General features: G+C 43.5%; 1 protein-coding gene across 12 annotated transcripts in view; it reads left to right on the top strand.

The window, feature by feature from the left end:
- The window catches only part of LOC148866885 (NOL1/NOP2/sun family protein), a 98,016-nt gene extending 92,194 nt beyond the window's left edge, over positions 1-5,822 (top strand). For all 12 annotated transcript variants that reach the window (XR_016110074.1, XR_016110072.1, XR_016110071.1 and 9 more), the window contains one exon: positions 5,358-5,822. Coding sequence is in view for 7 of the 12 variants with exons in the window: in XM_088978857.1 (XP_088834983.1) it covers positions 5,358-5,472 (115 nt within the window). In the remaining 5 variants the exon portion in view is untranslated. The remainder of the gene's footprint in view (positions 1-5,357) is intronic.
- Positions 5,823-25,744: the final 19,922 nt, after the last annotated feature.

Raw genomic sequence — 25,744 nt, 5'->3', positions numbered from 1 at the left:
CCTCATTTACCCCTCCATGCAATGGTTCTATTTTGAAGCTCTTTTTGAGCTTCGATTTTTTCCTCTGTTTACCCTACCATCAAACCAAGATTCCATGTTGGACCCACTTATTCATCCGAATTTCCACGATCTTGATGAACCAATCAGACAATACCACTAGATCCCGGATAATCTAAAATACCCACTGGTGAAATTTCAGCCTAAAATACCCTCGTTTACCCCTCCATCACACAACGGTTCCGTTTCGAAGCTCACAATATATTTCCTTCATTTGGATTTTGGATTAGTTTCTTTATCTGTTAAGTAAGCTGGTTATTGCTATAAGGTCCTAAGCAATCTTTTGAAAGCTGAAAATACATATTGTAACACCATCAATAACTTGTATATTATTGTGCTTTCATCTTTCTTTCATTAAAGAAAGGCCTCTTATTTCTATAGTTATTTCTCTCTCTCTCTCTCTCTATATATATATATATATATATATATATATATATATATATAATCTCACACCTATATTCTTGCATGAGCCTAGCATAATATCTTTCTAAATTTTAGTTTTTTTAAGAGTTCCTTGCATTAGTTTAGAGTTTTAATTACTTGTGATATTTTGTTTGTATTTGTCAACAGACCCAGAGTAGAATATAGAATTATGGGGATGAAGAATGGATGCTTCGACCCTACCCCAAGGGTTCTTTATATAGAAAATGAAATTAAAGAATTTATAGAGAGGCCCTTATAGGGCAATAGAAATTAGAGAATTTATAGAGAGGCCCTTGTAGAGCTGAAGAGAAAGTAATAATAAAGTAAGAGAAACAATACAATAAGAATTACAGTAAAATGGTACATCAGGGGGTTTCTTCACACTCCCCCTCAAATTGATCCAGAGGCATGAGCATTAGTTTACTTACTAGAAATAAGTGTCTGGACCTTGTCATGGCCTTTGTGAAGATGTCAGAGGCAACATGAGGGAGAGGTAGAGTTTGCAAGAAACATGTTGCGGATAAAGTGGCAGTCCACCTCAATATGCTTTGTCCTTTCATGAAGGACATGATTAGAGGCAACCTTAATAGCACTAGTGTTGTCCGCATACAGAGGAATGGGCATAGGAGAGGAATGACCCAACTCCTGTAATAAAGATTGAAGCCAAACAACTTCACTACAAACATATGACATTGCCCTGTACTCTGCTTCCATAGAGGACTTGGAAACAGTCTGTTGTTTCTTGCATTTCCATGATATTAGAGAGTCACCCATGAAGACACACGTCACACACCACCCGGTAGTGGAGTGGCATGTGTCGGGGCATCCAACCAATCTACATTAGCAGAGGCCTTCAATTGGAGAGAAGAAGATGAGGAGAAGAAAAAACCTTGTGATAAAGAGCCCCGAATATAGCGGATGATTCAATGCACCACAGTGAAATGAGATTGATGAGGGGCAGAGACAAACTGACTAACAACTTGAACTACATGTGAGATTTCAGGATGAGTCATGGTCAGATAGATGAGGGACCCTACAAGTTGCCGATAGAGGGAAGCATTAGGAAGCAGGGAGCCTTTTGATTTGGATAATTTGACATTTAGCTCCAAGGGAGTATCATCTCGTTTATCATTAGTGAGGTTGGCCAACTTAACAAAATAACCCTGGGCGCTCCATTGAACTTCAAGTCCCAAGAAATAGTTACGAGGGCCGAGATCTTTCATGTGAAAGGAACTGTGGAGAAGAGACTTGAGGTCCTGAATTCCTTCTATATCATCTCCAGTCAACAATATGTCATCCACATATAGTAAGAGAATGGTAAGGCCCTGGGGTCTTTTCTGGTCAAAGAGAGAGTAGTCCGATGCACTTTGGCTATATCCGGCTTGCATGACATCTCTGAATTTTTCAAACCAAGCTCGAGGGGCTTGCTTGAGCCCGTAAAGGGACTTCTTCAGCCGACAGACGGGAGGGACCACTACAGTACCCGGGAGGAGGTTTCATATTGCCCATGTAAAAAGGCATTTTTCACATCCAGTTGAAAGATAGTCCAAGAGTGTGCAACAAAGAGGGCTAAAAGAACACGGATTGTAGTAATCTTGGCCACTAGAGCAAATGCATCTTCATAGTCAATGCCATACTCCTGCATATATCCCTGTGCCACAAGCCTGGTTTTGTAACAGTTTGGAGACCCATCAGATTTCAGCTTGATGAAATAGACCCATTTGCTCCCAATGATAGAGCTATCTGAAGTTGTTGGGACAAGGTCTCAGGTGTCATTCTCATGCAAAGCTTGAATCTCTGCATCCATGGCTTATTACCACTGTGGGTTGCTACTAGCCTGCTAGTAAGAATGGGGAATATCTGTAGAGGTCAAGACAATAGAGGAGCTATGGTTTGAAGGAAAACTGTAGCAGTCAGGTGGAAGAGGGGTTATCTGTGATGGGTGAGGGATCCAGACCAGGAGGAAGAGGGGTCGTAGGCATAGGAGCTGGACCACGCACCTGCTTGTGAGAGAAGACAAGAAGATCCTTCTCAGCAGTGGACGATGGAGTATCCTGTGGTTCAAAATCATGCAAAACTGAAACGGAGGGTGCAAATAACTTGGCAATTCCTGAAAAAAGGAGATATGCTCAAGAAAAATCACATTTTGAGAAATACGGATACAACGTGCTGACTATAAAAGCGTAGGTTTTTTTTTTTTTTGATTTGTAGATTTTTTTTTGCGCCTTGCTTCAGAAGGGTGCACGCCTCGCCTTGCACCTTGGGCACAAATTGATCCTTGTGCCTTTTTTGTGCCTTGCAGATATATATGACAGGCAACCTTTCCTTGTTTTCCTTGTCTCCGAAACCAAACTTCTTTGCATATGCTTCCATACCTAAGTTCTTATATTGACCCATGCTGTTCTGTTTTTGATGCCTTATGAACTTGCCTGTCATCATCATCATCCATGCCTTATCCCAACTATATGGGGTCGGTTACATGAATCCTGTTTCGCCAATCCATTCTATTTAAAACCATATCCACTATATGGAGACCGCTACAGGAACTTGCCTGTCTTCACTCTAATGCATGGGTCCTGTTTTTAACTCTTAGCTTCATGTTTTTAAGGGCCTAAAGTTGCTTATCTGTACCTTCCATTTTTTGGTGTATTTGAAAGAATGAAATAAAAGGAATTTTAAAGGGGGGAAGGGGCAAGTGAGTGTTTGCTTTTAGATGCTAGTTAGTTTGGTTAGAGGTTTTATGAAATCTGATCTAATGAGCTTAACTTTCTCTATCAAAACAAAGCCTATCATGCTATTACTGAGATGTATATTTTTTGACAAGCTGGTTAGTCTTTATTTTTTATAGGGGTAAATTTTTGAATGTAATGAGCTTATTTCTACCTATATTTGTCCTATACCCATGTATGTGGGAACAAGGTTTAAAATGTCAGTTTCAATGGAATGCCAACCACTTAAAAAAATGATGTCAGAAGTATTGGAAACTTGGTAGATTTTTTGAAAAAATTTTGTAACATTTATATATTGGTCTATGAAAATATTTCAATATTTTTCAAATTATGAAAAAGCATATTCTTTTGAATAATTACATAATAATATGGTGATAGATATGATTTTTCTCTTATGATGCTTTTTAAATGATTACATGATTTCAAGATGGCCTCTTCTTTCGGTTAGAAATAAATTTAAAGGTTAAAAATTATTTTATGGTATCTGCTATTGATTATATCTTGTTTGATTTAAAAGTTATATTGTACATATAGTCCTTATGCTATTATCATGGTTTAAAATGTCCCTAATTTCCCTAATATTTCCACGACATATTTCCATTTCCATAGTTAGCGACATGGAATTTTACTGGAATCGACATTTCCCCATTGAACACTATCAGAACTATGTGGAAATAGTTTCCACAACATATTTCCATTTCCACTTCCATGGGTAGTGACATGAAATTTTATTGGAATGGACATATTCCCCAATGAACACTACTAGTACTTTGTGGAGCTCAAGAGTATTATAACATAAGTTGGTGACAGTATTCCAGATATGTGAAGTAACAATGTTATTTTATGCCTAACTTACATGATAACCACCTTGAGCTAGCTCAATATTCATTTCAAACATGAAGTTAAATATTAATTTTTTGTTTGTGTAATAGATTATATGGTCGATCTATTACACAATCATTTACATTTTCTATGAGTTTAAATTTTTCTTTAACACATTCTATTATGAAACTCTGAATCTTAAGGTTTACAGGGCAACTTTAGAATGTATTCTTTTGTCCATAACTTCAGTTTCTTAGCTTTGTTTAATGATTTAGAACAAGATAGTGATTTAAAAAGGTGTGCGTATGCATCTTTTATCATTTCATAAAACATCATTCTATGTTTTGCATATTTTACACTATTTCCACCATGTTTATGATTTTTACAATATTTCCATTTGGTGTTGCCGACATATTTTACACTATTCCACCATATTTTAAATCTTGGCTATTATATTGTTCATTCCTTTTATTAAATTATGTATAACTAAAATATTCCATTATGGAAAATAAGAAGGAAAGATTATCCATAGATAAATTTGAAATATATAATTAACAAATTAAAACTTGTTGAGAGTACTATAACTAACTGTTTTTAAAATTTTAAGTCCTTCGTACTCCCCGATAACGTATAAACAATATGATTGGGTTGTTGAATTTTTCTTATTTTATCGAATTAAGTGGAAAATGGAAATACTCACCTAAGTGGAACTGTGGAAGTGTTATTTCCTGATCTCTTAACGTACCCATCCACATAATGCTCTCTCGCAGCAGTCTTCAAAACTTTTGTTTAATCTCATTGAAAATCATCAATCACACAGCATGCTACATGTACTGTATTTCACCATTCTCCTCTAATTAATTCCACAAGGAACATCCTCTTTGACTTTTCCCATAATATGGATGGTTGAGACAAGGCATGCCGGTAGTCATTTTGCGACATTTATTTGTCGTTGAATTTATATGCACCTTTGTTGCAATATAGAGTAAAAATGTTTGTTGCTGACTTTCTGGCCATTTCTCAGATTGTGTTGGGAAGAAATATCTTAGGCTAGAACTAACTGTTATTTTATTTTATTTTTTTGACCATAATACTGGAAAAACTTGTAAACCATCAATCGGTATCATAAAAGTGGTAACCAATCAGGTGGAATCTATCAAAGTTCACCGGGAGGGGGGTTGATTGGTCAACCGTTCTGGTATCATGTCTTTCCGGCAGCGTAGTTTTTTATTTTTATTTTTATTCCTTTTCCAGCAATGTTTGCAAGATATCTGTTTGAGAATATGTTCATCGCAATCCTAATAACGTGTAATGCATGATTTACAGGGAATGGCTAAGACCTGGTGAAGAAACACTAGTTCAGAGGTTTGATCCATCATCGCCACTTGATACCATTGGTTTCTTCATTGCCAAGTTTAATGTTGGCCAAAAGGACACCTGATTTCGGCAGTGTAAAATGTATGACAACGGAGACTCATGATATCCGGCTGCCCTACCATTTGCTGTGTAAAGACTGAAAGTAAAATTTGTTTAGTGTCAATTTTCCCTCTCAGAAAGGTGTACCATATACAGCCGGTGCTCTTTGCAACCTAGCTATGAGGTGGTGGTTTTGAGGTGTCGGATCACTAGGAATACTTATAATCAGATTGTCCAAGTTGAGAAACCAGTTCACGGGGCCCACAGTTTTCTATAAACCGATAATTAGGGCTCAGGATCAAGAGTCATTATTACTGTAAGAAAATATTTATTTATTGAGCTAAGTGCAAATAAACTGAACAGATTGGATTGAAATGCAGTTGAAACACTGCCCACCATTATACCAAAGCACCTGTTGTTTTTTTATTTCCGTGCGCAATTAAACATAAGAGTTACCTGATGAAGTCTTCTGTCATCTGAAATTTCCAAAACCTGATAGCATATATTCTTGAAAAAATAGGATTAATTGAATGCAATAGCTGTTCAGCTGGTTGTGGAACCAGTGAGAAGCAATGGGAATGCCCAACCATGAAATACATGGGGTTGAGTTCTATCGATTTTATGACTTGCCTGGGCACAATCACTCCCCATAGCCCACTTCACAGCCATTGCGATCAGCTAATCCAATCTCATTTTTCAAAAAAAAAAAAAGGATTAGCTGAACACAATAGTTTAGTGGACTGAGGAGCATGTGGGTTTCATGTATTTTATGATTGGTGCGGGGCGTTATCATTGGCTCCACTTTCACAGCTCATTTCACAACCATCGTATTCAGACCAATGTTTTAAAAACTGACCCAAACCACTTTTGCCTTCAGCAGTTCAACCATTTGGGATTAACACTTTGACTCATGATGTCAAAAATAAAAAAAAAAAAAACTTTAAAATCCATTTAAATGTGTGTTATTGTTATTATGATTCATTTTAGGCTTCACAGAGAAATCAAAAAATTGAAACAAGTTGTTTCAATCAAAGTGAATCAATATTTTCATTTTATTTTTGATTCAAACAGTAAAAATCACTATTTTCATTTGATTCAATCGATGGGGAAATTTGAATCAATATTTACATTTTGTTTTTGATTCAAATAGCTTGAATCAAACTTCGATCGAAAGACAAAAACAAAAATATTCATTCAATTGGAATCAATCGATGGGGAAATCTGAAAAACACCTGAAGGTTGCCATTGCAACTCACTGCCCGGTTGCCACTGCAACTCTGCAAGTATACGCTGCCTCTCAAGGTGTGGTCAGAGGCCATGTTATTCATTGCCGTCCAAGAAGGTTTCTACTGCAACAGCTGTGGTTTGAAACTTTGAGGAAGGGGAGAAGGGGAGGAGAGGAGAAGAGAGATATCCCATGGTTGAGAAAGAGAAAAAAGAAAACCCTGAAGTGATATGTCGATTGGGTCATTCGGAACATAAATGGCATTTTTAGTTTCTTGTATTTTAATTTAACTAATTTTTAAAATTAAACTGTGAACTGCTGCCCTGGTCGAACGGTTCAATCAGGTCAATGGAATCGGGAAAATGATTGGTTTTTGGGTCAAATGGTCTGACCACCCAGGTCAATGGCAGTTTTAAAACCTTGGTTCAGCTAATCCAATCTCGTTTTTGAAGATAAAACAAAAGCAGCAGCTTTCTTGATTATCTATGCATGCCTTGATCCCTGCTGTTTAGTAGTCGGATAGTTGCATTGCATCTTTTGGTAAGATGAAAAACGAGGTTCATGGTAGAAAGGCCAAAATGGAGGTTTTCAGACTTCAACATCAATTGAGGCACCAAAACTTACAGAGGTCCTTATTTATTTCCAATACCACTTCTTCCCATAACTTATTCCTCGCCTCTGTAAATGTAATACATGCATTCCGTGACCCTGACTTGGTCTTTGGGTGGGAGAATCTACAAAGTTGGAAAAATAAAAGCGTGACTATACACTCTACTCTAGGGTGAGTGGATAGAGCGTTATATTATGTTATCCACGTCTCCCACACTCACTAAAAGTGTTCTCATAAAGTTTGTTTAGTCATGATTTATGAAGAGCGATTTGATTCCTTTGAGGGGCATTCTAGTCAAGAGGATGGTTGATGTTCTTGCTTATGAGGTCAGCTACACCTGGTTGGAATTCTTTTTTTGGGGCAGCTTAGTTGGCTGCCCTAAAATAGGTTCCTCATGCCTCATGGTTCAGTGCTTCTATGGTGTCGTTTTCCCTATGTGGCGAATTTCAGTCACTAGTCAGTCACTACCTTAATAATCTTTTGGGATAATATTTGAAGAGGAGAGCTGCTTGGGACACTAATTCTCTTGCCACAATCAAAGGGGTGACGATTTTATCGGTTTGTATTTGTATGATATATAGATGGTGTATACGTATGGGTGTGTAATTTTACCGTACAAAAAGGTTCTGTTTGTTTTTTGTTAAGTCATTTACTCATGTTCTTTTGATTATAAGTGATTTTTCAAGCAAATTAAATAATTAATAAAGTTTTATGAATAAAACTTCATTACAAAAGGAACAATTTTGTACCATAATGTTTTATCAATTTCCCCAATGCTATAAAGTTATCCCTAGATAAGTGATAATCATGAAAGAAGTAATTACCGTGAAATCTGTACTTTTTAAGAATGAGACATAGGATTATTGGTCAATACGAACAACTTTTTCATTAACTAATTCTCCCTCCATGTACTGATAAAGCGAATGGGCATGAGAAACAAAAAAAACCGGTTCAAAATGAACTAACTAATTAATACACTGATCATAGATAATTTTCTGAGACCACCCGTCGGCAGAAACTCTTGATGACAGCACTTCAGCCACCAGTTCAGTATCTATTATTATCAAAACATCCATCCCATCCTTGATCCAACAATATCTGTATGGCTATCAAGGCATAATAGTCATGTAGCTGCTCTTCCAATTTGAGGATTAAAAGATCCGTCCACCATCCATTTTAATTTGGTACTTGGGACAAGGTTTAAATGATGTTGAATTACATGTGCGAGGAAGGAAAATTTGACACGTGGAAAGTAAGTGAAAGATTTCTTTTCAACCATGGTTTTTAAGATCGAATCAGAACGAACCGGTTAGGGTTCGGTTCCTGGGTCGAACGGTATGACTGGTCAAATTGAATGGACAGTTCGTTCTAGCAAAAAAAATAATTAAAATATAAAAAATGGCCAAACTGTTGGACAGTTTGCTGACCAAATCAATGGTTCTTGGTGAAATAACAGTTATGGGGTCAAATCGAAACAAGGTTCAAAAAACCGATATGTATTGGCTGATATGTATCATATCAGGAACACCCCAATACGCTCCTATAAAGGGTGTACCGGGGGTTTGACCGATTCAGGGGATGAACGAACCCTAAATGGAACCAGTCACCTGAACGGAACCGATCACCTGACTGGTTCCTGGTTTTTCCAATCCGACCGTCTGGTCCGATCCGGTTTTGAAAACCATGTCTACATATCAGCTGCATAAAGGATTTGATCATTAGAATCAAGGCATAATAGTCATGTAGCTGCTCTTCCAATTTGAAGATCAAAAGATCCGTCCACCAACCATTTTATTTTGTATTTTTTCTGCACAAGCTGCCCCTATATAGTTGGATTCATGGTTTTCAAAATCGAACCGGAATAACCAGGAACCCTGGTTCCGTTTTTCTAAAAACCGGATTTTCTTCTAAAACCGTTGATTTTGATCACCAAACTGTTGAACCGGGTGGTTAACCGTTCAAACCATTTGAATGATTTTGATCGTTTTTTATTTTTTTTATTTTTTTTATTTTCTGCAGAACGGGCTGAACGTTCGGTTTGAACGATCAGACTGTTCAACCTGCTAACGGGACCCCGACCGGATCGGTTTTAAAAACTATGGTTGGGTTAGGAATTAGGATAAGGTTTAGATGTGGATGGATTAGTTGTGCGAGGAAGAAAAACTCGACACGTGGCAAGCAAGCGATGGGCTTTCTCTTTCAATGACCACAACAGGGGAAATCTTTTCAGGCGCGAGGACGAAGTCTCATCCCTCACATGCCTTTCAAGACTGGAATCAAGAGCAGATGTGGTCCCTCATGTGGGTCCCATCTAAGTGGCGTATCTCGGACTTGGTCCGTTAATTAATGCCTGCATGCATCCCACTAACTTGTCTTACGTAAAGCTCTTTTTCTCCAGTCCCCACCATAAAATCAAAATATTGTGGAGTTGCAGATCCATCAGCGTATGAGATGCCAAAAAGGTACTCATTTGGGCAGATTGCTAGAAGGTGAACATTTCCAGTGAAAAGACAAATCATATACCTCAACAGATAATAGTAAAAATGAGCATAGAAAAGTATTTTTGTCTGCTTAAATTTTGAAAAGCACTTTTTCTAACAATTCTAATTATTATAAGAAGCATATTATATATTTTTTCGGTATCATATCTTTCCCGCATCATGGTTGAACACCCCCAAAAAAAAGAAAAAAATTAATTAATTTAAATTTAATAATTGTTCAAACCACTAATTGAACATCATAATCTCAGTTGGACCCATTCAACGGTGGGTGTTAGAATCTCATCTGTTTGTTGGCCATATTCATTTGAAAAAAAAAAGAAAACTCTTGATTAATTTTTAATGGTGGGTGTTAGAATGATAGAATCTCATCTGCTTGTTGGCCATATTCAATTGAAAAAAAAAAAAAACTCTTTTGATTAATATTTAATGAATTTAAGTCTCAAGTGATGATCAAAAAATGCCTTTCAGGAGGCATCCATGATAGAAACATGTTCATCGCTCGGCTTGAATGACCCTGTTTGTTAAAGGGTTATGGTAATGGGTTATTGGGATATCTGGGTTGGGATCCGGAGACTCAGGACCTGTACAACTGTACATCGGTCTAGGGACACATAACCTACCATCTGTTTCATGAATAAGGCTGCATTTAGAGTTTTTTATTTTAAGGATTTATCTCCTTTTTTCTGTTGAAAATTTAAGTGTTTATAAGAACATTTTTTTTACTGTAAAAAGAAAATAAATCCTTAAAATAAGGAATGCCAAATGCAACCTAAGAAAACTAAGACCCCATTAAAATTTGGTACCATTGTTCCTTCTACCTGGAATCGTCTTGAGTTGATTAATACAAATTGACATACAACTGTTATTTGAGTCTGTTTGTGGTGTGACAAACACATCTTTCACCAATTTGCATTGATCAACCCAGAACGTTTCAAGTAAAAATAGGAATGCCACAGACAACTAAAATCAAATGAATTTTAACCATCTGATTGCTGCTAAACAGGAATAAATTTTAACTTTAAAAGGAGTTTTTATCAATTGTTCAATTAAATGCAGTAAAATTAGTGGATAATAATCTTCTAGTCATCCTACTTTTTGTCCTAGGGTATTGATGGAGCGCGATCCGGCCGGTCTTAGCTGTCCGCAGCCTTGCTTCTGAACGGGGTAGCAGGGAACCTGAAACGGAGGAGATGGGGAAGCTCCGGGGGGAACCCGGTGTAGAGGCTCCGAAATTCAAGTTAGAATCCTTCAAAAGCAAGGTAATACCAGATAGCGCAGAGTTTGCATACCTCCTTTGTCGGGGGGCAGGGGGCTCTTATAATCACTTCGTGCACTCGTCCCGAGGCCCTTGTCAGGTCGGGAGTGATTACCCTTGTGCTTGTCAATTCGGCCGTCGTCCTTTCTGCTGAGACAGAACCGTCACTGCCTAACCGTCTTTCTAACTGGAGATGGCGGTGTCAGTGGCGGTGGCAGGTGGCCATTTAGAGTGCTGCCGCCAAACGTCAGATCCCAAGTCAATCAGGCGCGGCGCCCTCGGGCACGGACTTCCTTAGTGTCAGGCATGGTACGACTTGTTTGGTTTTGGTGCCCAGAAGGTGATGCGAAGTGCTGAGCGAGGCGGTCTTGAGCTCGGAGGTATCTATAGGGTAGGTCAGTTCGGCGAGGTGTATCCTGAACTGTTACAAGGTGGGTCAGTTCAGCGAAGTGTATCCCGAGCTGTTACAGGGTCAGTTCGGCGAAGTGTATCCCGAGCTGTCACAAGGTGGGTCAGTTCGGTGAAGTGTATCCCGAGCTGTTACAAAGTGGGTCAGTTCGACGAAGTGTGTCCCGAGCTGTTACAAGGTGGGTCAGTTCGGCGAAGTGTGTCCCGAGCTGTTACAAGGTAGGTCAGTTCGGCGAAGTGTATCCCGGGCTGTTACAAAGGGTGAGTTCGGGCCCCCGGTAGGGAGTTCAGTCCGCTCGTGTCCCCTTGTTCCCACCTAGGCTTGGCCCCTTTTGCCGAGCTGTTGTTTCTGCCATGTGTCACGTAATAGAGAGGTCGGGCCAAATCTTCCTTCATCAATTGCCCCCCACTCCTTGCGTCGGGGGTCTTGCCATGGTGCGGGGAGTTTCACGAGGTAGCAAGTGGATTTGTCCCGTCCTTTGAATCTTCACTGCGCGAGTTGCTTTTGCTAGGGTTCTTTCGATTTCCGAGAAGGCTGGAAACGTGCTTAATCAAGAATGCTGGTGGTTGTGACAGCGCGTGTTTTAAATTTCAAACCAATTCGCACCGCTGGGACGTGACAGCGGGTCATTTCAAAAAGGCGCACCACTGCTGTACGTGCGCGGGCGACTGTCAGGGAGACGTGCGGCGCGTCAGTTTCGGAAAGACGCGTGTCGAAGCGACGTCGGTTTCAAAAAGACGTGCGCTGACATTTCGCTTTTTTCGGAAAGACGTGCGCCAATCACGCCTCGACCTTAAGGGTCGTGCGGTCAGTAAGAACGTGGGCCGTCGGATCGTCTTCGATCTGCACGGTCGATTCTTGGTTACTGTAGCTATAAATAGTGGGGGACCCGTCGGTTTGTCACTTCTGCGGTTTGTCTACTAAGTTCGCGTCCAACCTTTCAGCTCGCGTCCAAGTCTTTTTCAGCTCGCGTCAAGGCTGGTTATATAGTCTTCACGGTTCTTTGGCTTGTTCTTCAAACTTTCCGGTGAGTACTTTCCTGAATCCATCTTTTCCCCAATGTCTAGCTTTGATAGCTCAGACGATTCTTCGAGTAGGGCCGACGTAGGTTCCACTAACCGAGCCGTGTCCCCCGACTGCCTCAGTGATCCTGAGGTGGAGCTTGAGGACTATGAACCAGTAGGCCGAGTCGCTTCGGGCAGTTTGGCGTCTACTTCCCGCCGAGGTCGGATGCTAGACAGGTTTGGTCCTTCGACCATGACGCCTGAGGGTCTTCAATCCATACTTATGTCTTACAATCTTCCTGGGGGGTACACATATTTTATTCCTTTGGGTAGCTTTCCTTGGGAACACGATCCTGACGAGATCGTGATTTTTCGAGAGCAGCTCGCTGCGGGGTTGCGACTTCCTTTCCATCCCCTTCTCGTCAAAGTCATAAACCACTTTGGTGTCACCATTGGCCAACTTCATCTGAACTCTATTCGGAACCTGGTGGGGACAGTTTTCCTTTTTTGCGAGCAGAACTTCCCCTTGGACTTAGAGATATTCTCCTCTATCTTGATGCTCAAGAGACAGGCGGGTTCTCTTCCTGGGGGGAGACGGGTGTATTACTTTTCTCCTCGCCAGGGTTTTAAGCTTCTGCACGATCTTCCTAATAAGATCCCGGCGTGGAAGCGGGACTACTTCAGCGTGCGAAGTGCACAAGGATGGCCCTTGCAGACCGGGTGGGGTGAGGCCCTTGCAATGGAATATATGTCTTTTTCCCCAAGTGTTCTTCTTCCCCGAACTGATTCTTTGTCTATGACACTTTGTCCGGGTTATTATACTTCCGCGGTCTATTATGCCACGAACTGGTTTTTTTCCGGCTGATAATATGCTCAACTTCTTTGCTTGTTTACGCCGAGGTTCCTCTTGGCTTGCATCGTGGCACATAGGACCTGATTTCGTCCACTTCGCTTGGTGGTTTATAGGTAGTATCGTCTTAAGTTCACGATGTTCCACGCTTGAGGTACTCGTTTGCCTTCTAAGGTTTCGAGTTCGTATGCCCCCCCGAGCGCTCTTTTTACTTTATAGGGCCCTTCCCAGTTAGGTCCAAGCTTGCCCACGCCGGGTTTGGGCACCATAATCTTACGAAGGACCAGGTCGCCGACTCGGAAGCTTCGTTGCTTTACTCTGCTATTGTAGTAGCGAGCTACCTGCTGCTGGTACGCCGCTGTTCGAATGTGCGCGAGGTCCCTTACCTCATCCAGTAGGTCAAGGTTGGTACGTAACTCGTCTCCGTTCGTCCGATCGTCGTATGTTTCTAATCGCAATGTTGGTATTTTGATTTTCGTCGGGATCACTACTTCAGTGCTGTAGGTGAGGTTGAAGGGGGTTTCTCCTGTGGCGGTTTTTTCGGTAGTTCGGTGAGCCCATAAGACACTTGGTAGCTCTTCGGCCCACAATCCCTTAGCTCGATCCAGACGTGCTTTCAGTCCGCGCAGGATGGCTCTGTTCATTACTTCCATCTGACCGTTTTCCTGCGGGTGCGCGACTGACGTGAAGTTTTTCCGAATCCCCATGTTCTGGCACCACTCTTGGAACTTGATATCCTCGAACTTCTTGCCGTTGTCGGAGATTAGTACCCGAGGTAACCCGAATCGACATACTATGTTCTTCCAAAAGAAGTTCTGTATGTTTCGAGCCGTAACAGTTGCCAGAGGTTCGGCTTCTATCCACTTCGTAAAGTAATCTACTGCAACAACTAGGAATTTTCTTCCACCTGTTGCTGGTGGGAATGGCCCCAGGAGGTCGATGCCCCATTGTGCAAAGGGCCATGGGCTGGCGAGGTATTTGAGGTCGGAGGCAGGTTGATGGTGGATATTGGCGTGCTTCTGACACTTGTCACATTTTCTGACGAGCTCGATAGCTTCTGCCTTCATCGTTGGCCAGTAGTATCATTGTCGAAGTGCTTTTTGGGCGAGTGCTCTGCCCCCCAAGTGTCTGCCGCACAGGCCTTCATGAGTGTCGCGGAGTACGAACTCGGCTTCGGCAGGTCGCAGTCAACGCAAGTAGGGGAGCGTGTAGGACCGTCGGTATATCCGTTCGTCTATTATGACGTATTTGGCTGCCTGGCGCTGCACCCTCTTGGCTGCATTGTGTTCTGCAGGGAGGGTACCGTCTATCAAGAAGCTCACGAGTGGGTCGATCCAGCTCGGCTCTGCCTCCAAGACGGGAGCGACCTCCTCTGTCCCCCCGAGAATACTAGGCCGAGGTAAGTCCTTTATGTACACAGTTCTCATATTGTTGTGACTTGTACTGACTAACTGGGACAGGGCGTCGGCCTCAGTGTTCTATGACCTCGGGATTTGCCTGATGATGTGTGACTGGAAGTTGAGTAGGGCTTCTTTTACTTTGGCCAAATATGCGATCATGGAGAGCTCGCGTGCTTCGTACTCGCTTGTAACTTGGTTGACCACGAGCTGAGAATCGCTGCAGATGACTAAGTGTTTTGCCTTTACCTTTCGCGCTAGGTCCAGCTTGGCAATCAGTGCTTCGTACTCTGCCTCATTGTTGGATGCCGCAAACTCAAAGCGTAGTGCGTATTCTAATTTTGTGCCACCCAGGCCGCACAAGACTATTCCAGCTCCGTTGCCATGCCGGTTCGAGGAACCATCCACGTGAAGGATCCAGGGCTCCTCATCCCAGTTCGCGCTTCGCCTGACCAGGAGAGATGCCACACTGGCTGCTACTTCACGGGGTTCAGACTCTATGGGCTCGGGATCTCTAGGTTCGCCCGAACTGGGGACCTCGGGCTCGACCTGTGGGGCTTCATGGCTGAAAGTGCACTCGACGATAAAATCTGCCAAAGCTTGGGCCTTAATAGTGGTTCTTGGTTTGTACTGGAGGTCATACTTGCTGAGTTCGATGGCCCATTTCGTCAGTCGACCGCAAACCTTGGGTTTGAGTAAAACTTGTCTAAGAGGTTTGTTAGTCAGGACGATGACGGTGTGAGCCTGGAAGTATGGGCAGAGTTTCCGAGCTGCTGTCACTAGGGCGTATGCTAGTTTTTCTATCTGCGAGTACCTTGCCTCTGGTCCCTGCAAAATTTTACTAACATAATAGATGGGTCGCTGGACCCGGCCTGTTTCTTTTATTAGTACCGAACTGACCACCTTGTCGCTTGCCGAGAGGTACAGTTCTAAGACCTCGCCCACCTCAGGCCGGGCTAAGGTTGGCACACTAGCGAGGTAACCTTTTAGCTCATCGAACGCGAGCTGCCAGTCCTGGGTCCACTCGAACCCTTTGCCTTTGATTGCCTTGAAGAAGGGTAGGCAGTGGTATGCTGATTTGGACATGAAGCGGCTTAGAGCGGTCCTGGGTCCACTCTGAACCTCTTTTACTTTCCGAGGTGGTCTCATATCTAGAATGGCTTTTATTTTGTCCGGGTTGGCCTCAATACCGCGCCGATTGACAATGTACCCTAGGAACTTGCCCGAGGTGACGCCGAAGACACATTTGTTGGGGTTCAATTTCATGCTAAACTGATGCAGGATTTGGAAGACAGAATCTAAGTCTTGTATTAATTCTTGTGAAAACTGAGTCTTGATGACCATGTCATCTACATAGCACTCTATCTTCGTACCAATCAGGGGCCGAAATAGCCTATTTACAAGTCTTTGGAAAGTCGCCCCGACATTTTTTAATCCGAAGGGCATGATCTTGTAGCAATACAGGCCGAACTCGGTTATGAAGCTGGTTTTTTCCTCATCGGATGGGTCCATCCTAACTTGGTTGTAGCCCGAGTAGGCGTCCAGGAAGCTTAGCAACTCGTTTCCCGAGGTCGCGTCCACTAGGCGGTCAATTCTGGGGAGGGGGAAGCAATCTTTCGGGCAAGCTCGGTTCAGGTTGGTGTAGTCGACGCACATGCGCCACTTGCCGCTTGCCTTTTTTACCAACACCGGGTTGGCCACCCAGCTCGGGTAATGGACTTCCCTTATGAAGTTTGCTGCGAGGAGCTTCTCGACCTCCTTGCCGACCGCCCTCCAGCGTTCTGGGGCTAAGTTGCGTTTCTTCTGTCTAACGGGTCTGACTATAGGGTCAGTATTAAGTTTGTGAGTTATCAGGCCGGGGCTAATGCCGGGCATGTCGGCCGCGGACCAGGCAAAAATATATAAATTTTGAAGTAAAAAACTCATCAGTTCGGTTTGTAGGGGATCCTTGATGGAAGCTCCGATCTGAAGTGTGCGAGCTGGGTCCGTAGCCGAAGTCGGGATTGCGACCGTTTCCTCCGTGGGCGAAGCTCGTTTCTTGCCTTGCTCCGCAGGCCGCTCCAGTTCGAGGTCGTCGGCCGCCTTGTTTTTTCCCTTCAGGGCGGCAACATAACACTTGCGGGACTCGAGCTGGTCGCCCCGCGCTACCCCTACACCGAAGTCCGTAGGGAACTTCATGGCCAAATAATAGGTGGAGACTGCCACCCGTAGGATATGCGTGATCGGTCGCCCTATTATGGCATTGTTTGGGGAGGGGGTCGCGACTACCGGGAAATCATGGCTGAGTCTGACTGCACAAGGCCATGTGCCGACTTCCACAGGGACGGTTATTTTTTCGAGGGGCCTGACTTCTTCTCCGCTGAAACCCACCAGGGGAGTGTTCGCGGGCTTCAGCTCGCTCTTTTGTAACTGCAGCTGGTCAAATGCTGATTTGAAGAGGATGTCCGCTGAGCTGCCCGAATCTACAAGTACGCGCCTGACCTCGAAGTCGCTGATCCTTACTTTAATGACAAGCGCGTCATCATGGGGGTAGTGGACCCCTCGCGCGTCGTCCTCCGTGAAGAAGATTGGCTCTTCGGTCTTTGGTCTCTTTGGGGGGTTCCGTTCTTCAAGGGCCGCTTCGCGAACTGAAGTCCGGGCTGCTGCCAAGGTACACCCCGCTACCACCGAACCTCCCACTATTACATGGATGGTTCCCCGAACCGGCCTCTCTTTCGGAGGCTGCTTCTACAACGGTTCGGCAGGTCTGTTGCTAGACTCGGGGGCATCCTTTTCGTGCTCCCCTTGCTGACATGCCTTATTGTTATTATTGTTGTGCTGTACAAAGTTTCTCAAGTATCCGCGATGGATGAGCCCCTCTATCTCGTTCCGGAGGTTATTACACTGCTCGGTACTATGACCATGGTCTCTATGGAAACTACAATACAAATTCTTATTTCTCTCGTTCGGATTTCCCTTTAGGCGAGGTGGCCACTTCACGTATGGGGCGTCTTTGATCGTCATTAAGATCTCCGTCCGCCTCGTGTTTAACGGCGTGTAGTCCATCCGAACTGCTAGGGGAGCTCGGAGTGACTGGTTTGGCTTCGGCTCCCGGGTCGGGTTTTTTCTGTCCACCGGTTTGGGGAGCTCGCCTTCTCTCTTTCTTTTCTCGTTCCCGCCTTCGGTCCATTGGTTGATTTCTTCCTCTGTCCTCATGAACTTATCCGCGAGCTTAAGGAACTCGGCCACGGTTGCGGGCTGGTTTGCCACCATGTGCCATTTGAATTCTTTGTGCGTCACCCTTTTGGCCGCCGCGAGCTGCACTGCGGGGTCCAACCGCGGTATCTACAAGCATGCTTTGTTGAATCGCTTGATGTAGCCCCGGATGGATTCTCCTTCTCTTTGGACTACTCCGAAGATGCTTTCCTCTATTTTGGGGCACCGTTGGCTGGTGATGAAGTGTGCGGTGAAGACCTGCACGAACTGGGCCCAACACTTTATCGACTCGGGGGCCAGGTTCCTGTACCAAGTGCGGGCTACCCCCCTGAGGGTGGTGGTAAAGGCCACGCACATGCACGATTCGCTGGCCATGGCGAGGTGCATTTGGGACTGAAAGGCGTCAACGTGGTCGTTGGGGTCGAAGGACCCGTCATACTTGTCCAGATGTGGGAGCTTGAAGTCTTTGGGTAAGGGGACCGCCAGGAGTTCTGATGCGAGGGGGGAAGGAACCGAGAGGATCGGGGCAGCCCCAACTCGTCCGAGCTCGTGCCTTTGCCTCTGAATTCCGACAAGGCACAGGTGGCGGTTCGGCGACTTCGCCGGCGCCTTCGCTGCTGAGCGGGCCTTGTACTGGCGCTACTAGCCTCCGTGTTACCGAGCTCGATGGGCCCGGAATGCTGGTAGTCTACCGCCAGGGCGCCAAATCGGTTTTCGGTGAGTGGGTGCTCGGGCTTGGAGCGCCGGGGTGCCGACCTCGCGGGCGAGGTTCCCGACCCGCCTGCGGGTTGCGAGGCGGGGATGACATTTTTCTCTCTTCGGCCTGGGGACGAGGCCTGGCTGTTAGGTGGGTTCTGGGGCCGGGAGGCCTTCGCCTGGTGGGGGCATCCATCCTGCGGGGAGGCCTTGACCGGCCTCGGAGCGAGGTGGCGAGGTGGAAGTAGTGGTTGGTTCAGTGGCAGTTGGGGGAACTGCTGTTGATAGTGATACTGGGATATGTTGTGCAGTACTTGGTGCTGGTGAAGCTGGTGCTGCTCGAACTGTTGCATTTGGGCTTGCATTGCCCGCATGCACTGCATCAGGTCGTCCAACCGGTTTTGGCTGGCTGCTAGGGGGACGACAGTCGGTTCAGTGAAGGTTGTCTCAATGGGGAGAGGAAAGGGGATGCTTGTGGTAGGAAGGTTTACGGGTGCCACTGCTTGTGGCATGTTCAAGCTGAGGATCCCATCCACCGAAAGGGGGATGGTGAACTGTCCAACGCACACCATGGGGACTTGAAGTTGTTCCCCGGTGGCGTTTGTCTCCGTGCCACGTCCGATGTTGCTGGAGGAGGCCATGAGTGTTGGGTTTTTTGAAGAAAAGGGGTTATGGAAGTTTAGAGGGAGGCTTTTTGAAGCTGTTCCCACAGACTGCGCCAATTGATGGAGCGCGATACGGCCGGTCTTAGCTGTCTACAACCTTGCTTCTGAACGGGGTAGCAGGGAACCTGAAACGGAGGAGATGGGGAAGCTTCGGGGGGAACCCGGTGTAGAGGCTCCGAAGCTCAAGTTAGAATCCTTCAAAACAAGGTAATACCAGATAGCGCAGAGTTTGCATACCTCCTTTGTCGGGGGGTAGGGGGCTCTTATAATCGCTTCGTGCACTCGTCCCGAGGCCCTTGTCAGGTCGGGTGTGATTACCCTTGTGCTTGTCAATTCGGCCGTCGTCCTTTCTGCTGAGACAGAACCGTCACTGCCTAACCGTCTTTCTAACTGGAGATGGCGGTATCAGTGGCGGTGGCAGGTGGCCGTTTAGAGTGCTGCCGCCAAACGTTAGATCCCAAGTCAGTCAGGCGCGGCACCCTCGGGCACGGACTTCCTTAGTGTCAGGCATGGTACGACTTGTTTGGTTTTGGTGCCCAGAAGGTGATGCGAAGTGCTGAGCGAGGCGGTCTTGAGCTCGGAGGTATCTATAGGGCATGTCAGTTCGGCGAGGTGTATCCTGAACTGTTACAAGGTGGGTCAGTTCGGCGAAGTGTATCCCAAGCTGTTGCAGGGTCAGTTCGGCGAAGTGTATCCCGAGCTGTCACAAGGTGGGTCAGTTCGGTGAAGTGTATCCCGAGCTGTTACAAAGTGGGTCAGTTCGGCGAAGTGTGTCCCGAGCTGTTACAAGGTGGGTCAGTTCGGCAAAGTGTGTCCCGAGCTGTTACAAGGTGGGTCAGTTCGGCAATGTATCCCGGGCTGTTACAAAGGGTGAGTTCGGGCCCCCGGTAGGGAGTTCAGTCCGCTCGTGTCCCCTTGTTCCCGCCTAGACTTGGCCTCTTTTGCCGAGCTGTTGTTTTTGCTACGTGTCACGTAATAGAGAGGTCGGGCCAAATCTTCCATCATCACATATATTCAATGAAGGACCCATCTAATGGTAGATCCTGATGCTCAAAACCTGGGAGAGATGGAAAATTATTTGGCCATGGCCTAAGTCATATTCTAGCTAATGGACAGCATGGAATGCTTGTGCTTGAAGGAGATCCCAAGATAGATGGTAAAAGAGGTAGCGGATAGAACCAGAGCAAAACAGTATCCATTAACAGTTCCAGAAGTAGAGATGAGTTCTGTCAGGGTATCACATGCATTTCCATGAGATGAGTTCATCCGTATCTCGGAATGAGACTTGACCCAAATAATTCTCCATGCTCTTTCTTCCCCACCAGAAATATATATAAAAAAAAAAAGAAGAATCAGTGAAACTGCAGATCAATGATACGCAAGAAACAACAAAAGTAAAATGCTGATGATGAACTGATGACATGAAAATACAAATTATTGGACAGACCTCGTACACAGACTTATTAAAAACCCATTAATTGATCTAAACTTGGGCATTAATTTAACATCGGAATTGATTACCAAAGAAATAACTCAACATCAGAGTTGGATCAGTGTGGCCCATTGAACAGTGGGTGTTACTTTCTGCAAGTGGGTCATACCAAGTTGGAAATAAACTACTATTTTCTTCTTAATGTATTACATGCAGTCTCAGCTGCTCTCCAGCAATGATTCAAAGCTCTATGTACGAATGGAATGATTTCTGCAAGAAGGCTCATGCCCACAAGCTGTCGCATTCCAATGGGCTCTAGATCTAATCTGTGTCAGCCAAGTCTAGAACCACCTCTCTAGATCTCTTATCAGTTCACCAGCTCTCTATAGCTTTGTCTGCCATAATTGTTCTCATACCTATCAGTTCACCCAACTCTATATTAGCTTTGTCTGCCTTGGTTGTGCCATGTGTGTGGCTACAGATCAGTTACCAGCTTTGTTTTAAACTTTTTATTCCCATGACTATGTAGGAGAAACCATTAGTTCATGCATGTTTCTGTTTTTCAATTCATTAATTGATTTGTAAAAAAACAAAGAATACAGATCTGTAGTTGCATGTCCTTTCATACTGGGAAAGTGATTTCAAATCTGTGGGTCTTTTATATTTTTGTCTTATACTAACCTTTCAGTCAAAAACAAGGGGAAAGAGTTTCAAGGTAATCTTCAGATGAAAACAAGATAAAAAGAAAAGGAAAAAAAAGGAGGGAGAGAAACCTTGTGAAGAAAGCAAAGAGCAGTAACCTTGTGGCAGATGGGTCTCTAACTGGGTCCTCTATTAGTCAACATAGAAATCTCAAATCCAATCTCCAAGGCTGCATTTGGATCTGGGTTGCATTGAATTGGCAGTAAAGCTGAAATAATCAATTTACAAGTACCCGAGTCCTGGATTTTTTGGTCCATTTTCATAGATAGAACCCCACCGTGTTATTAATCGGGTTTTTTATTATTGGGGTTATTGTCACCTTGTCAACCATCAACAACCCATAGTTGGGATTCATTTAAGTGTCAATCTACTTAGTCACTGATACCAGAATCCACTTTAACAGGCCACTACAACCCATCATTGTACTAAGATCGAGAATAGATCCATGGTTCAGTCCAAGGTCATTGGCTCTCTGAATCAGTTCCCATTTATCTCTCTCTTTACCTTTTGACCCGCCATTTGTTTGTATGATATTGTTTTTATTTTTTATATCCGTGAACATGCATCTCTTTTTAGGGGTGGTGATGACTTGGACACGTCTAGGTTGTGTTTGGGAACTCAGCAGCGTGTAAAGTATTCATAAAGGAAGGAGAATTATTTGTTAAAATTTATATTAAATATAATTAAATGAGATTTAAATTACACTCCGGATCTCCTACCCACAAACGGTACCCACATCCATACCCATATATAAGACACTACAGCTGTATATCGGTAACATCTCCCCATTATCTCCTACGACTTGTTCCCACATCCATGGTAGTGTCTTGTGGGTATAGATGTGCGAACAGTTTGGGTACGTAGGAGATCTGATCTCAGTATTGGATATGCCAAGAAAATGCATAGAATAACACCAAATATAATAGTTCACATCTGCGCCCTACAAGGGGGCACCCCACAATGCCCCATATCATATTCCTACCTTGTATTTGAGAACATCTCCCAATAATGTCTCATCATCTCGATGATGTTTCATCATCTCTCATACTGTTATCGGGAGATGTTCCCAATACAAGGTGCAGATGTGTTGTGGGGCATTGTGGGGTGCAGATGTGAACTCAAAATATAAGGCCCTAATGACTATAACTTAAACAGATTTTAATATTTTATTTGAAATACAAGCTAGTGTAGAAAAACATCGGAAAATAATGAAACAATTAAGATATATATATATATATATAAAATTCAAAGGTTTGCATAGAGAATTGGTAAGAATGACAACTAAAGAGATGGGATTAAAACCCTTCACTTAGTTATCGATAATGGTGACCCGAACTCAACTGAAAACATCAGTATTGAGTTTAACAGATAACAACAAGTTACTGCGATCTGACTGTTAGCATTAACATTGAGAAATTTTCCATTGCAATTTAAACAATGATGTCTGTTACAATGAGAGATTGAATTAAACTCTTAATGAAGTTCTGAAATGTGTCAAGTAACGGAAGACATAGTGGAAATTCACCTATGTGAACATGGAAGTAGTGTCACTTCTCATGAGAGTTTGGGTTTATTCTCAAGATTGTTCATGAAACTAGGAAAGAAGAACATGACCATAACAGTGTTGAGCAAAAATTTGAAACTCTTATAGAGACGTGACATTTTTTGTGTATGGGTATCTCCGATCTGTCTTGAGAGTAATTGGTTTAAGGTCTTATTACCAATAACTTTGACAAGACTCCGAGATATCTATACTAATGGAATGTTTAAGTTATAAAACACTGTTCATATGTATAACTATGTCATAGTAATTTGAATCGAGAGAGACTTATGAAATTGATTAATCAAAGTGGGAGATTGTTGGATTTTAATCTCATTAGAGATTAAATTGATCACTCTTGTCTCTCTCTGTTCGATCTGCTACTATCTCATAGAAGGTTTCTATAGAGAATCTTCAACTTTGCTAGTTGTAGACTCTCGCTCAAGGCTCTTTTGTATCATAGGAACGAATTTTCCTGTAACCCAATAGCAAACTCAGTAAATCTGAATGAGGGCAAATAACATTTTAAAGACAATGTCTTTAGGCATGCTTCTCCTCCAAGTTTCTGTAATCCCATATTTCCAATAAATATGTAGAGTGTTGTATTTTGTATTATTTTGCATATATTTGTATTTATACTCTTCCCAAACTAAGCCTTAGAAGCAAAGCTAGAAAAGTTGGAGTTAGAAGTGGATGTCTAGATATATTTTCTTCCTATTACATATTACATGTTACACAGAGATTAAGGCTGGGAACAGAGAAAGGTGCATGTGAGGCTAGAGATGTAAAATTTTGGACTAGCGTGGCCCAACACGGCATGGCAGCCCATAGGCCATGCCAGGCCCAACACGTTGGTTTGTGCCGTGCTGGGCCTGGGGTTTGAAGTCCACGGGCCGACATGACATGGCATGATCAAGTGGGTCGTGCCAGTATGGCCCAGCCTGTGACCCGACCCGACCCGACTCAACACGACCCATATATACTATTTATATATTTTATATATTTATATATATAATTGATGAATGGTGATTTGGCCCGACCTCGTAGCATGGGGACACGTGGTCATGACTTAGCATAAGTGACAAATCAGCGTGACAGTTTGGTCATAACTCGGCGTAACGAACTTGTTGGAGCCCAGTCGAACAACTCGATGGATGTGGAAACTCACCGAGAAGACCCAACTTACCTCGAATTCTCTCTAAGGGTGGAGCACCCCGAGCTCCTCTTAAGACCTGAGAGCCTCAAGCTCTTCCTTCCTGAGAAGGGAACACCCCGACCTACGGCTAAGTATCCTGAAGTGGAAACACTTCGGGTCAACACCATTAACACTCCTGTCCATACTGGCCTAAGGCCCGCCTCAAGCATAAGCACCTCGGCGCACCCCCAGCACCTCAGTGTAAGGTAGCTTGGCCCAAGGCAGATTGGTGCAAAGTTCGGCAACTTGTAGGAAAGATCTACCTAACAACAGTACTTGCCAAATCTGGAGGTTGTGCCCACTTCCCTCGTCAGGCAGCGTCGTACCACCATTTCTAAAGAATGTTGCATGCCTGGTAGGTCCGTACCCTGCGACGACTGCCTGCACCCGCCACCTCAGCTCTGGTAATAACGGCTATGACAGAGGCGGTTACGCCTGATTTGACAGAACTCCAATATAAAAGGACCTTGATCCCCAAGGAGCAAGGGTACTGAACTTTCGCCATCTGTACTCTTAGCTCTCTCTTTGCATTCCTTATAGTTCTCTCAAAGTTCTAACTTAAGCATCGGAGTGTTCTCGCTGGGTGAGCTCCCCGGGAATTCTTCACCTCCCTCCTCTCCTCAGGTACCGTCCGTCGCCAGCTAGGAGCTAGGTTTCCGCCAGCTAGGAGTGTCCAGATCACGCTGCATCAATAATATATAATATATTATATAAATTATAATTATATAATAATATATAGTATATAACATATTAATAAAATAAACAATTTTTTTCAATTTTATTATACTAATTTATTTAGTTATTGTATATATAAGCAATTGTATACATCAAAATTCATATAAAATTAAAATTTTAAGTTTTTTATCAATTTTTTTAAATAAATAGGCAAAAATAGTTTTGGCTTGACTTGAGCCAAGGCTTGGCCCATGGGCCAGCCCGGCCCATGGCATGGCACAGGCTCATGCGGGCCTAGGTCGTGGGCCATACCGGGCCGACCCCCAAAATTTTCATCGGGGAGGGTGGCACAGCCCGTAATAGTCCATGAGCCAGCCAAGCACGGCCCACTTTACACCTCTATGTGCGGCCCACTAACCATACCATGGAGAATTTGTGGTCATACAGGTTAGATCCAGCACTTCCATATATTCGGAGAAATGTTGAGTGACCAACTCAACTACTAGGTCATGGAAAAACGAATGGCTAGATAGGGCTTGGACTGTTGATAGGAAAACATTGAAATGGATCTAAGGACATCTGATTGAAACGGAGGGGGGGGGGTTGGGGTTTCTGTACATTCCCGTTCCCAACTAAAATAACTAAAAGATAAAGAAAGAATGAAAGTGACCTAGGTATGAACAAAGTTAGTAGTGGAAGCTCTATTTGGAAACGATGCAAATACGTGTGAATGCAAATATGTAGAGTGTAAAATGGTCCATATAAATTACAAAGTTGAGTTAGTTTTGCAATGACAAATTTATCTTCTTACCAAACAGACTTTTAGCTGTAATGGATACAAACACAAATTACAATAAAATATATACTTTTTTTTTTTATCAAAAGCTCACTTGAATGTAAATTTACTTCTTTTTTATTGATATACTTTTACATCTTATTATCAATG

The sequence above is a fragment of the Nelumbo lutea genome, chromosome 3 (assembly GCF_056320005.1).
Source record: "Nelumbo lutea isolate HS-2025 chromosome 3, American lotus-T2T, whole genome shotgun sequence".
In the NCBI taxonomy this organism is placed as follows: domain Eukaryota; kingdom Viridiplantae; phylum Streptophyta; class Magnoliopsida; order Proteales; family Nelumbonaceae; genus Nelumbo; species Nelumbo lutea.
The sequence above is the reverse complement of the archived record's forward strand: the minus strand, read 5'-3'. Positions and strand labels throughout refer to the sequence as shown.